Below are 13,524 nucleotides of genomic sequence, written 5' to 3' on the forward strand. Positions count from 1 at the left end.
GCTATAAAGCAACAATTAACCAAGGTGCATATAATTTCCTACTTGAAATTCAAGAGCATTTAGAACTTGTACATGTAGAGCACCTTTAATAAAAAAAAGCAAATTTCTTCATAAGCATCTAAACCAAAAACAATGTGTTACCTGGTCAAAGATGCAAGTTTCAGGGAATGCCATTGAGCAGAAAATAAAGTGGAATGACAACGGTTAAGGAAGAGAATTCCAAAGCTCAGCACTGAAACCAAGGGTCTCAATTTAAGGATGCTAAAAAAAATAGAAAAGGAGAGACAGCTGCAAGAAGATGTTACTGAGACAGGGAGAGGTTAATTCATTAGGATGCAAATACTATGTTTTTTTTTTAAAAAGCTTTGCTTATTTAACAGTCAATGGAGATGAAAATTCCTTTCCTGGTCAACATTTCAGGTGGAAAAGCTACATCAACACACTCAATGGAGGTCTGTCAGCCAATGGAGGTAGTATAGTTTAGAGAGACGGCATAGAATTGGGCCCTTTGGCCCACTGAGTCCACGTTGACCATCTATCATCTGTTCACACCAGCTCTATGTTAACCCACTTTCACACTCACCCCTAAACACTAGGGGCAATCACACAACTTACAAATCCACACATCCTTTTAAATGCAGGAGGAAACCGGAGCACCAAGAGGAAATGTGGTCACAAGGGAAACGCCAGTCAGCTCCAGTCAGACAGCACCCGAGATCCTGATCGTACCTGGGTCTCTGGCACTGTTAGGCAGCAGCTCTACCACTGTACCAACCAATAGGATAAAATATATAATTCCCAATACTTCAATTTTATGGAGGACTGAACACAAGAGGCTGTGAGGAATTGCACCAAAATGATAAAGCTGGACTAAATTCCACATGGACTGGCGGGATGATTTGCACAGCATCGCCACTGACTGGGTCGGGCACATTACTGTCACTAGAGGTCAAAACAATCAGAGCTTGCAACATCTATCAGCTACAAGGCAGCTCAGAAATGCAAAGTAAAATTAATCTTACCCGATTAGATAAAGCAATTAATTTAAACTAGAAACCATTTACCTTTTCCCATTTGCACTCGCACACAGACGGCAAATTTAAAAGATGCATTATAGAAATTTCTGTAGCAAGTTCATCAATATCATCTCACAAATCCACAACTTCCAACAATTCAAAATGGTTGGAATTGCACGTCCCTGCACTGTCACTGCCAATATCAGCTATCATAAGCCGCCAAAGCATCAAAAGGAACTCAAAATCTGAGCAATCACCTTGACTTTGTATCTCCCAGGATAGCAGTTACTATATACCCAGAACCTTATGGGAGATCACCCAAAGGATCCTGATGTTGATCCATTTCCCCAGAGGCATCCAAGGAAAGTTTAAAGCAGCTTACAGTAAAAATAAAATAGTTTCATTCTCAAAATACCTACTTTCTTTTTCACACTTACAAGTAAAAGCTGAAACATTTTACCTCATACCAAATTTAATTTGATTCACCCATTTATTATTTCAGTCACATCTAAGAGTTAGAGCAAAGGCCAAATACAGTATACACCAAGAGATGATTCCTAGTTGTCAACCAAACCATAAATATATTGAAACATTATTGAAATAAGATTAAAATAGAGCTGATATTTTCAGATTCAGATTCAATTTTAATTGTCATTGTCAGTGAACAGTACAGAGACAACGAAATGCATTTTATGTGGTATACGAAAAATGCTGTAGAAACTCAGCGGGACAGGCAACATCTCTGGAGAGAAGGGATGGGTGATGTTTCGGGTCGAGACCCTTCTTCAGACAGTCAGATATATTTTATGTGGATTTGTAACTTCTAGGTTCACAATTCCAGCTAACAAACCTTTAAAATGTATCAACTGTAGTAGCACGTCGGGTATCAAATAACAGCTATTTCAATATCCTGCGACGTACTTTAGTTTTAGTTTAGTTTGGAGATACAGCACGGTAACAGGCCCTTCGGCCCATCAAGTCAGCGCTGACCAGCAATCTCCACACATTAACACTATCCTACACCCACTAGGGACAATTTACATTTATACCATGTCAATTAACCTACAAACCTGTACATCTTAGGAATATGGGAGGAAACCGAAGATATCGGAGACAAACCATGCAGGTCATGGGGAGAACGTACAAATTCCGTACAGTCGAGCACCCGTAGTCAGGATCGAACCCGAGTCTCCGGCACTGCAAGGCAGCAACTCTACCACTGTGCCACCCTATTGTGGGATCTAAAGTGAAACACTTCAATAAACCACCAAACAGGAAATAAACAGGTTAGTCAGCATCTCTGTTGAGAGCTGGCATTTCACGACTTTCCATCAGGACACTTGAAAATGTTTATGGTGATGTTATTAAAAGGAAGCCAATTAAAACTGTTATATGTAAATTAGAAATCCAAATATAGATCGGAATTGATTTACCAAATATGCATGGACGTGGTTCTGATGCAAGAACACTTTCCTTTTTACCAAATAGTTGACTTGCAAACTGAAGTAATGTGGTATATAATGACACATCTGAACCCGTGGAGCTCCCTAGAAAGCTCTTCATTTTACTCCTAGACATATATCAATCAAACTCTGCCATGAACCAGCCTGTAATCTGAATTTCAGTACAGGTGCACAACCTTTTATCCGGTGTTCCAGAAACCGAAAAGCTCCGAAAACCGGCCATTTTTTCCAGATGTCGTCTGCGCACCAAAGCTCGCGTTTGGCGCCAAACTTGACCCAAAACGACGCACGGTCAACCCAGGTCTGTACTACTGTAGCGGCTGCCTCCTCCCTGGAGACCGGGAGACGCTTAAACATCTGTAAATCATTGCTTAAATGTTAGTCAGTTAGTTTGGAGGGCTTTTATGTGAAGGGGGGTGAAGGGGTAAACTTTAATTCTTAGTCCCCTACCTGGTCGGAGAGGCGGGGAGCGGTCAATGCCTTACCGGGTCGCCGTGCAGTAAGCTCCGCAGCGCTGTGGCCAGTGGGGCTGCGGGCGGCGCCAGTTGTAGCTCCGACCCCGGCAACTCTACCCCTGGCTGCGAGGCGCTCCAAATCCAGCGCGGCCCGCGGCCGGACGCCCCAGCTCCGCAAATGTCGGGAGTCGGCAGCGTCGCAGCGCTGGGAAACCAGCAGGGAGCGGGCAATGCCTTACCGGGTCGCCGTGCGGCAAGCTCCGGAGCGCTGTGGCCGCCGACACACAACATCGCGGAGCGTCGCTGGATTTGGAGCCGCGCAGCCAGGGGTAGAGTTGCCGGGGTTGGAGCTCCAACCGGCGCCGCCCGCGGCCGGAGGGAGCCCCCAACTCCGCGGCTCCAAATCCAGCGACGCTCCGCGATGTTGTGTGTCGGCGGCCACAGCGCTCCGGAGCTTGCCGCACGGCGACCCGGTAAGGCATTGCCCGCTCCCCGCTGGTATCCCAGCGCTGCGGCGCCGCCGACTCCCGACATTCCCGGAGCTGGGACGTCCGACCGCGAGCGGGGCTGGATTTGGAGCCGCGCAGCCAGGGGTAGAGTTGCCGGGGTCGGAGCTCCAACCGGCGCCGCCCGCGGCCGGACGGAGCCCCCAGCTCCGCGAGGTTGGGAGTCGCCGACCAGGTAGGGGACTAAGAATTAAAGTTTCCCCCTTCACCCCGACTCCACCACCACCACATAAAATCCCTCCAAACTAACTGACTAACATTTATGCAATGAGTCTCCCGGTCACCCGGGAGGAGGCAGCAGCTCCAGACTTTTCAAGCCGCCCGCGCTACCTACCTAATCTACGCTAAAAATCTTCCATTCTGAAATCCGAAAATGTCCGAAATCCGACAAGTGTCTGGTCCCAAGGCTTTCGGATAAAAGGTTGTGCACCTGAAGTAATCCATTATATATTTTCCACTGATTAGGAAAAGTTTATGCTGGTTCCCAACTCCTTCAGCTATTTATTGGAACACTGTGCAAACAATAATGCATGTCTAAGCCAGCTACACCAAACCATCTAGAATTAAATTAATTGTTAGACATCTTTTGATGTTGTCCAACTCACAAAAGCCCCATCCCCATGTACTCACAAGAATTATGTCTTCGACGAAATGCTTTAGATGGTGTGAGGGCAGAATCCATGTGACGATCCACATAGCTTTTCGAATACTGCTGTGGTGACGTGACCAGATCCTGAACCTTGAGCTCTGCACGACGTGGAATTGCTTGTGGGGCTGTTCCTGAAGAATTGGGTTTCTTTACACCTTTACCAGCTCCATTCTGAGATGAGTAAGCAATGTGAGATAAATTGCTAGAAGTGAACACTGAAGACTGAGCTAGGCCTGTAGTCAAATGTGAATTCGGGAGCTCCAATATTTTAAGATCCTTGATATCAATTGCACTGGGAAAATAAGAAAAAGATTTGCACATAAACAGTAACTTCATGTCTGGCTATCAATATCTAGGGCATATTATTACAGAATAAATGACAGATGATGAGGATATTTATAGGCAACGACGCATGCTGTATGTACAGGCGAATATCCTCTTGCGTAAATTTGGTGCGTGTGCAGATGTGGTGAAGATGTGGCTATTTAGAGCATACTGCGCACCTGTGGTCGAACTATTTAAAGGCAAGTATGCAGAGGCTAAAGCTGGCATATAACGATGCCATGAGAACACTGCTAAGGCAACCTAGATGGTGTAGTGCCAGTAATATGTTTGTGGCTGCAGGGGTCAGTACTTTAAAAGCTATCCTAAGACACCACATGTATAAATTAATTTGCAGGATAAATGACTCTAAGAATGTGCTTATTGTGGCCTCGACAAACATAAGGGTTAGCACTACACGCTACGAATCCCAGCTGTGGAGACACTGGTATCGTTGTCTCGTTGTAGGACATTGATCTGGATTTTTACCTTAAGTATTGTGTTTTAAAAAATATATAAATTATGATGTTTTTATAAGTGATATACCAAGATTTTATATGTATTTATGATATTTGATATGCAATGCATTTTTAATGTAATGTTGCCCCTTGTCTGGACCTTGAGTCCATAATAGTTTATTATTATTATTTATAACAGACAGCTTACTCCACTGGACTACTGATTATCACGCAAAAGCTTTTCACTGTACCTCAGTACACGTGGCAATAAACTAAGCTACCATATTAACAAGGTGATTTAGTCAAGGCACTAAATGAAAGATTAAGATTATAATGAAAAGATTTGGTCCAACTTTATAAAACCCTGGTCTGACTTCAGCTAGAGTACTGCATGCAGTTCTGTGTGGTAATGCTGGAGAGAGCAGAGATTCACTCAGATGTTGCCTGGAAGGACATGACAAGAAATAATTTTACTGTTCTGTATACATGACAACTAAACACTATCAACCCCTGCAGAGAAATAAAACAGATTTAGGCATGGGAAAAGAGATTTGGGGGGGGGGGGGGGATCTTTCTCACCAAGATCGTGGAAAGTACCTGAAGTAAATTGCCTGAAAGTGGGGTGGGGTGGAAGCAGAGTCACAGAAAGAATTTAAGTGTCTGGATAAGCCTGATGTTAGACTGAGTGCAGTGTTTCTATGTGCATGACTCTATCTCGGACAGAAGAAATACATTTACACAGTGAAAGTACAGCATGCAGTACCAGGGATGGGAATTGAAGTGGACTTCCAATTAACATTAGCGAAAAAGAAAATAGTTGAAGGAAGTAGAATTAATTAGGAGTGAAATGGGCAAAAACTTGACTCAGGCATAACATCACACAAAGGATGAAAACCAACGTTGGATGATTGCACCAAAAAGGAAGAATCAAAACTCTAATCCTATTCAAAGATATTAAAACAAGGTATTTAAAACTCTAATCCTATTCAATTAAAACAAGACTTTTGTAACACTTTAAAATTGCAAACTGTATTATGTTTGGCCAAGAACCTGAAGTTTTTTAATTGAATGTACTTCTGCCACCCACAAAACCCTAAAGCAGCTTATGTTTGAAAGATATCCTGACAACCGTCAATTTAAGAAATTATGGCTCATCACAATCTTTTATATCACAGGAAAAAAAAATTGTCTGAAGACTAAATATAATGTTCTAATTTACAGGTGAGAGCCCTGGAGACATGGGAGTTCACTGCAATTTTCACAGAGAAAACTGAGCCAGTAAGTTAACCACCAAAAGCAATGGATTGGTTTCATATTTTCAAAAAAATAAAACATATGAAGAATAAAACCTGCACATGGACAAACACAACTCAAAATTCTTAACTTCGGAGTCTGCAGCCAATTTGGATTCTTCTTAAAACACTCTATATACTAATAACTGCGTCAATGTAAATACAGCAATTTTTAAGGCAACAAATAATTAATTAATTAACTTTCTGGAACATAATCAGGCAACATTAGGGGCTCCAATTAACTGGCCATATCTTAAAGAGACCCAGCACAACAGGTTAAACGTTTTAGATCAGGACCTTTCAGTTGATGGGGGATTCCACGCATCTTAATCTTCTGAATCAGCCTACCCAGAGGGACTTTATCAAATGGCTTACTAAAGCCAATGGCTCACTGTGGGTGGCACAGCGGTAAAGTTGCTGCCTTACAGCGCCAGTCAGTGGGTTTTCTCTGGGTGTTCTGGTTTCCTCCCACATTTCAAAGACGTGCAGGTTTGTAGGTGAATTGACTCCTGTAAATTGTCCCTAGTGTGTTGGATTGAAGTAGTGCAGGGGGTGAACGCTGGTCTTATAACCGCATGGGATTCCTATAGGTGCTTTGGTTTCCTCTCACATCCCAAAGATGTGCAGGTTTGTAGGTTATTTGGCTTCTGCAAATGGGTGATTGAAGGCCGACATGCTCAGTGGGCTGAAGAGCCTATTTCCATGCCGGATCTCTAAACTAAAGAATATGCCAGCATTTGGTCATTTTCAGATTACTTTTTTTTTATACGAGTGCTTCGGTTTCCATATTTTAAAAGTTCTATGGGGATTGTGAAAATGTGATTTTTTTTTACTGCTTTCTTTATATACATACACACACACAGATATATAGATAGATATATACATACACACAGATATATACACACATATACATATAAAAAAACTCAGAACATGCAGTTCAACCACAAGTAATTCATATTGCAGATTTACTGAAGCAATGACACTTACCTAAAAGTTAACTCAGGAACTGAACATTTCACCCCATTACGGAATGGCTGTGTCAAAGATATCGTCTGCCTGGCCTGATCCACAGCAGAAATTTTACCCTGATATACACCAAGAGTTTCTCCACAGTTAATAGAAACAAGGCTTCCAATCCAATTTACAGCCATCCTCTGCAACATAAAAAATAAAGTTAAAGGGACAGCAGAAGAATACAGTAAATATGTTTCATCAATTTATCAAATTATGCTCGACATGCTGAATTTTCCAGCATTCTGATTCCTGTTCTACATTCCAAAATCTGTGGTCTCTATTAGTTTCATATTGTAAAAAGGCAAATATTTGTTTTTACTACAGCATATATATAGTTTAAGAGGAACAAATTCATACTATGAAGCAACAGGTGCAGAATGACACAAAGTGTTGGAGTAACTCAGCAAGCCAGACAGCATCTCCGGAGACAAGGCAATAGGTGGACTCGAATGGGTTGTTTTGATTGGCAGATGGCTGACACAAAGGCCAGAGATGAAAGCAAAAGGTGTGAAAAATGGTTTAAGAGTTGCAAATTGTGAAGCTAGAGAGAGGAACGTGGGGTGGGGGGGTAAGTTTAGGAGCTTACTAATACTGTTGGATTGTAGGCTACACAAGCAACATATGCGGTGCTGTTCCTCCTGCTTGTGTATGACCTCACACTGAGCTAAGGAGGAGGCCCAGGACGTAAAGGTCAGTATGGTAACATGAATTCAAATCTGGGTAATCCAATTGGCCTTGGCAAACTGAGCGCAAGCATTCAGCAAAACGGTCTTTGAGTCTACGGTTGGTCTCACCAACATACAGGAGGCCACAACACTGGATGCAGTTAATGAGGTAAGCAGAATACTTATCTAAAAGTTAATGTATAATCACAATTTTACATAATTGCTAGTTACACAGTCAGGTTGAGAACTCGTATAGGGCAAATAGGAAAATAACCACAGTGCTCCCATCACACCTTCTCCTTAAGTCAATTAAGTCTAGACCGTCCAACATCTCAACTCACAGCACTAAGGATATGGGCAGATGTGTTTAGAGAGAAGAAAACAACATAACGTTAGCTCAGTCTGAAGAAGGGTCTAGACCAGAAACGGCACCCATTCCTCAGATGCTTCCTGTCCCACTGAGTTACTCCAGCATTTTGTGCCTATCTTCGTTGTAATGCAGTATCTACAGTTCCTTCTTTAACAAAATGTTGATAGCGAAGCCATAATCCTACAATTCAAGTGTTCTGTAAGGAATAAATTAAAGCACAGAAAATAAAATCACAGAGAGGATTAAAAAGTAGATAAAAAAACAAAAGGTGCTATATATATACTCAGCAGAAAGCTGCTGTATATACTCAGCAGATAGAAACATGTGACTTGATAAATAACTGGCATCTAGGATTGACTGTTTTTCATCACAACAAAATAGAGACATTTAAATATCATGTCATTCCTGCCTCACCCCAAGAAAGGCCTAAAGAGATTGCAACTGGTGAATAAATTGAAGACACGCAGGAATAACTCAGGCAGGCAGCGTATGTGGAGAGTAGGAATGTGTGACATTTCAGGTCGAGACCCTTCTTCAGACTGAGAGTCAGGAGAGAGAGAGACTAGAGATACAGACAGGTAAGGTGTGAAAGCAACAGATCAAAATAGTCAATAACCAAGGAAATCTAGATTGGTTCATTGCTAGCTATGGGGAAGGTGACAAAGGCATACAGTCAGTAAAATTAATCAGTGAAACTAGTCACAAGAACTAGGGTGGTGGATGGATGGAGAGAGAAGGAAAACAAAAGTTATTTGAAGTTAGGGAAATCAATATTTATACCGCTAGGGTGGAAGCTGCCTACGCAAAATATGATGTGCTGTTCCTCCGATTTGAGTTGGGTCTCACTCTGACAATGGAGGAGGAAGCACCAGTTCTCATAACTCCCAGTAAGGGGGTAAAAAGAGTGAATTAAATGGAATCACAATCTCCATAGGCTCCAGTGTGTGGAGAAGTTCAAGTTCAAGTGAGTTTATTGTCATGTGTCCCTGATAGGACAATGAAATTCTTGCTTTGCTTCAGCACACAGAACACACATACACTCCAGAAAGTTACACAAAAAAGCTGGAGAAACTCAGCCGGTGCAGCAGCATCTATGGAGCGAAGGAAATAGACAACGTTTCGGGCCGAAACCCTTCGGGTTTCGACCCGAAACGTTGCCTATTTCCTTTGGGTTTCGGCCCGAAACTTTGCCTATTTCCTTCGCTCCATAGATGCTGCTGCACCCGCTGAGTTTCTCCAGCTTTTTTGTGTAACCTTCGATTCTCCAGCATCTGCAGTTCCCTCTTATACACTCCAGAAAGGGTCTCTATTAGAAACGTCACCTATTCCTTTTCTCCAGAGATGCTGGCTGCCTGCCTGCCCCGCTGAGTTACTATGCCTTTGTACACTCCAGAGGAGTTAGTTAATGAACAGTACGCCGACAACGACGTGGAAAGGCAGGTTTCAAATGGAGCCGCAGACTTTGAATAGAATAGAATAGTTTCTTTATTGTCATTGTAACATGGGCCATGTACAACGAAATTTAAAATGTCAGCCAGTCAGTGCAGCATTCAAACATTTCTAAAGCTAACGAAACATCCACGGTAAAATAATAAAGATAAGCAATAAATAAAAAAACACAGACAAAGCACGCATACACACCCAACCCTCCATCCTTCTGTCGATTTCACCGTTACCACAGTCCCTTAGTCTGTATCGCCCCTGCGTTCCTTGGCGGCCACATTTAGTGCTTTTATAGCAGTGGGGTAAAAACTGTTTTTACTGTTTTTACTTTGACTGAGTTACTCCAGCTTTTTGTGTCTTATCTTCTGTAGACTTTGGAGAGAGAGACACAAAATGCTGGAGTAACTCAGCTGGGACAGGTAAGGGGTGAAGTTTCGGGTCGAGACCCTTCTTCAGACCTTGATATGTTGTTGCCCTCTCCTTACCTTGGAGGACCTACACAGTTCCCGCTGCACCAAAAAAACCCAGAATATAATAAAGGACATCTCCCACCCCGGACACTCCCTGTTTGAACTGTTGCCGTCAGGCAGACGGTACAGATCCACAAGGACAAGGACAAATAGACTACAAAACAGTTTTTACCCCACTGCTATAAAAGCACTAAATGTGGCCGCCAAGGAACGCAGGGGCGATACAGACTAAGGGACTGTGGTAACGGTGAAATCGACAGAAGGATGGAGGGTTGGGTGTGTATGCGTGCTTTGTCTGTGTTTTTTTATTTATTGCTTATCTTTATTATTTTACCGTGGATGTTTCGTTAGCTTTAGAAATGTTTGAATGCTGCACTGACTGGCTGACATTTTAAATTTCGTTGTACATGGCCCATGTTACAATGACAATAAAGAAACTATTCTATTCTATTCTATTCTATTCTGAAGTGCATCAGCTAGGCCCAAACCAACTACCAGGCACTGCTGGCCCGCTACTCGTCTGGCGACCGCGGGGGTAACACACACAGGGGAGCAGCTCTAACATATCTTACGTTTCTGGAAGACGCGGGTTGAGAGAGCGCTGCGACGACGCGTCCCTTTTGTGTTTAAAAGGCCTCAGGAGGCGAAGCGGCGCCGACGCCAGCCCACCGCTCCTCCATCGCACCGTCACCGCGCCTGCGCGCCGGCGGCCCAGCGGCCCAGCAAGATGGCGCCCGGCCCGGCCCCGCCCCGCGACGTCACTTCCCCCCTAGCAACCGCCTCCCTTCCTCTCTGGTCCATGGCAACCGCTGGAGCATCTCCTCAATTCAGCAACTACCTCCCTCCCAGTCCCACACTGACCACTCTGTCCCACACTGACCTCTCTGTCCCACACTGACCTCTCTGTCCCACACTGACCACCCTGTCCCACACTGACCTCTCTGTCCCACACTGACCTCTCTGCCCCACACTGACCACCCTGTCCTAGCCCTCCTCCACTGTCAAAGTGTCCCACACTGACCACTCTGTCCTAGCACTCTACCAATGTCAAAGTGTCCCACACTGACCTCTCTGTCCCACACTGGCCTCTCTGTCCTAGCCCTCCACTCTGTCCCACACGGACCTCTCTGCCCCACACTGACCACTCTGTCCTAGCCCTCCTCCACTGTCAAAGTGTCCCACACTGACCACTCTGTCCTAGCACTCTACCAATGTCAAAGTGGCCGACACTGACCTCTCTGTCCCACACGGACCTCTCTGTCCTAGCCCTCGTCCACTGTCAAAGTGTCCCACACTGACCACTCTGTCCTAGCACTCTACCACTGTCAAAGTGTCCCACACTGATCTTTCTGACCTGGGCCTACTCCACTGTCAAAAAGTTCCACACTGACCTTTCCGTCCTCTCCCTCTTCCACTGTCAAAGTGTCCCACACTGACCACTCTGTCCCACACGGACCTCTCTGCCCCACACTGACCTCTCTGTCCCACACTCCTCCCACTGTCCCAAGTGTCCCACACTGACCACCCTGTCCCAGCACTCCTCCACTGTCAAAGTGTCCCACACTGACCACTCTGTCCCACACGGACCTCTCTGTCCTAGCCCTCCTCCCTCCCAGTCCCACACTGACCTCTCTGTCCCACACGGACCTCTCTGTCCTAGCCCTCCTCCCTCCCCTTCCCACACTGCCCTTGGCTTTCTGGCTTAGCCCTCCTCCACTGTCAAAGTGTCCCACACTGACCTCTCTGCCCCACACTGACCACCCTGTCCTAGCCCTCCTCCACTGTCAAAGTGCCCCACACTGACCACTCTGCCCCACACTGACCACTCTGTCCTAGCCCTCCTCCACTGTCAAAGTGTCCCACACTGACCACTCTGACCTGGGCCCTACTCCCCTGTCAAAGTGTCCCACATTGAACTTTCTGTCCTAGACCTCCTCTACTGTCAAAGTGTCCCACACTGACCACTCTGTCCCACACGGACCTCTCTGTCCTAGCCCTCCTCCCTCCCATTCCCACACTGACCTTGGCTTTCAGGCTTAGACCTCCTCCACTGTCAAAGTGTCCCACACTGACCACTCTGTCCCACATTGACCACTCTGTCCTAGCCCTCCTCCCCTGTCAAAGTGTCCCACACTGACCACTCTGTCCCACACTGACCTCTCTGACCTGGGCCTCCTCCACTGTCAAAAAGTTCCACACTGACCTTTCCGTCCTCTCCCTCTTCCACTGTCAAAGTGTCCCACACTGACCACTCTGTCCCACACTGACCTCTCAGTCCTAGCCCTCCTCCCCTGTCAAAGTGTCCCACATTGAACTTTCTGTCCTGGGCCTCATTCACTGTCAAAGTGTCCCACACTGACCACTTTGTCCTCGCCTTCCTCCACTGTCAAAGTGTCCCACACGGACCTTTCTGGCTTAGACCTCCTCCACTGTTAAAGTGTCCAACACTGACCTTTCTGTCCTGAGCCTCCTCCACTGAAGCCCAGTGCAAAATTGGAGGAACACCACATATTTACCTTGGGCAGCTTATAACCCAGCGGTATGAATATTGACTTCTCTAAGTTCAAGTAACCCTTGCTTTCCTCTGTCTCTCCGTCCCCCCCACCCAAGTCGTACCAGCTTCAAAGTCGTCTTGTTGAGTCAAGAATTCGGGTAAGAGATTGATATTGATTGTATACTTAGCATTTTACATGGTGTGGGAATGAACTGCTGATGCTGGTTTACACCAGAGATAGACACAAAATGCTGGAGTAACTCAGCGGGACAGGCAGCATCTCTGGAGAGAAGGGATGGGTGATATTTCAGACCGAGACACTTCTTCAGACTGAGAGTTAGGGAGAGGGAGACTAGAGATATGTGGAAGGTTAAGGTGTGAAAACAACAGATCGAGGCAGACGATGATCAAAAAAATGTCAAATAGTTCATTGTTGACTGGGGGAGAAGGTGACAACGAGACATAGAGCTGGAGAGCAGGAGGAATCACAGAGGGGGAGCAGTGATAGAGGGTGTTGCAGAATTCTCCTTTAAATCTCCCTCCTCTGGCTCTCAGTCTTGACCCAAAATGTCACCCATTCCTTGTCTCCAGAGATGCTGCCTGTTCCGCTGAGTTACTCCAGTATTTTGTGTCTATCTTTGGTGTAAACCAGCATCTGCAGTTCCTTCCTACACACTAAACAACAAAACTGTATGGTTAAGGAAACTGCATCTAGTGTCATGTTATTGTGATACTGATAGAGTATTCCTCCTGTCAGTCAAGGATTTGAGTATAGGAGCAGGGAGGTTCTACTGCAGTTGTACAGGGTCTTGGTGAGACCACACCTAGAGTATTGCGTACAGTTTTGGTCTCAAAATCTGAGGAAGGACATTATTGCCATAGAGGGAGTGCAGAGACGGTTCACCAGA

The 13,524-nt window shown here is 45.1% G+C and overlaps 1 protein-coding gene across 1 annotated transcript in view; it reads right to left on the minus strand.

Annotated features, from left to right (window-relative positions):
* edc3 (enhancer of mRNA decapping 3 homolog (S. cerevisiae)) overlaps nucleotides 1–10,829 on the minus strand; it is a 67,923-nt gene extending 57,094 nt beyond the window's left edge. The window contains exons 1-3 of the mRNA XM_055662948.1: nucleotides 10,695–10,829; nucleotides 7,148–7,314; nucleotides 4,071–4,381 (exon numbers count right to left, since the gene is read on the minus strand). Of these exons, the coding sequence (XP_055518923.1) occupies nucleotides 4,071–4,381; nucleotides 7,148–7,311 (475 nt within the window). The 5' untranslated portion in view covers nucleotides 7,312–7,314; nucleotides 10,695–10,829. The remainder of the gene's footprint in view (nucleotides 1–4,070; nucleotides 4,382–7,147; nucleotides 7,315–10,694) is intronic.
* Between the last annotated feature and the right edge of the window lie 2,695 nt (nucleotides 10,830–13,524).

The sequence above is a fragment of the Leucoraja erinacea genome, chromosome 36 (genome assembly GCF_028641065.1).
Source record: "Leucoraja erinacea ecotype New England chromosome 36, Leri_hhj_1, whole genome shotgun sequence".
Classification (NCBI taxonomy): domain Eukaryota; kingdom Metazoa; phylum Chordata; class Chondrichthyes; order Rajiformes; family Rajidae; genus Leucoraja; species Leucoraja erinaceus.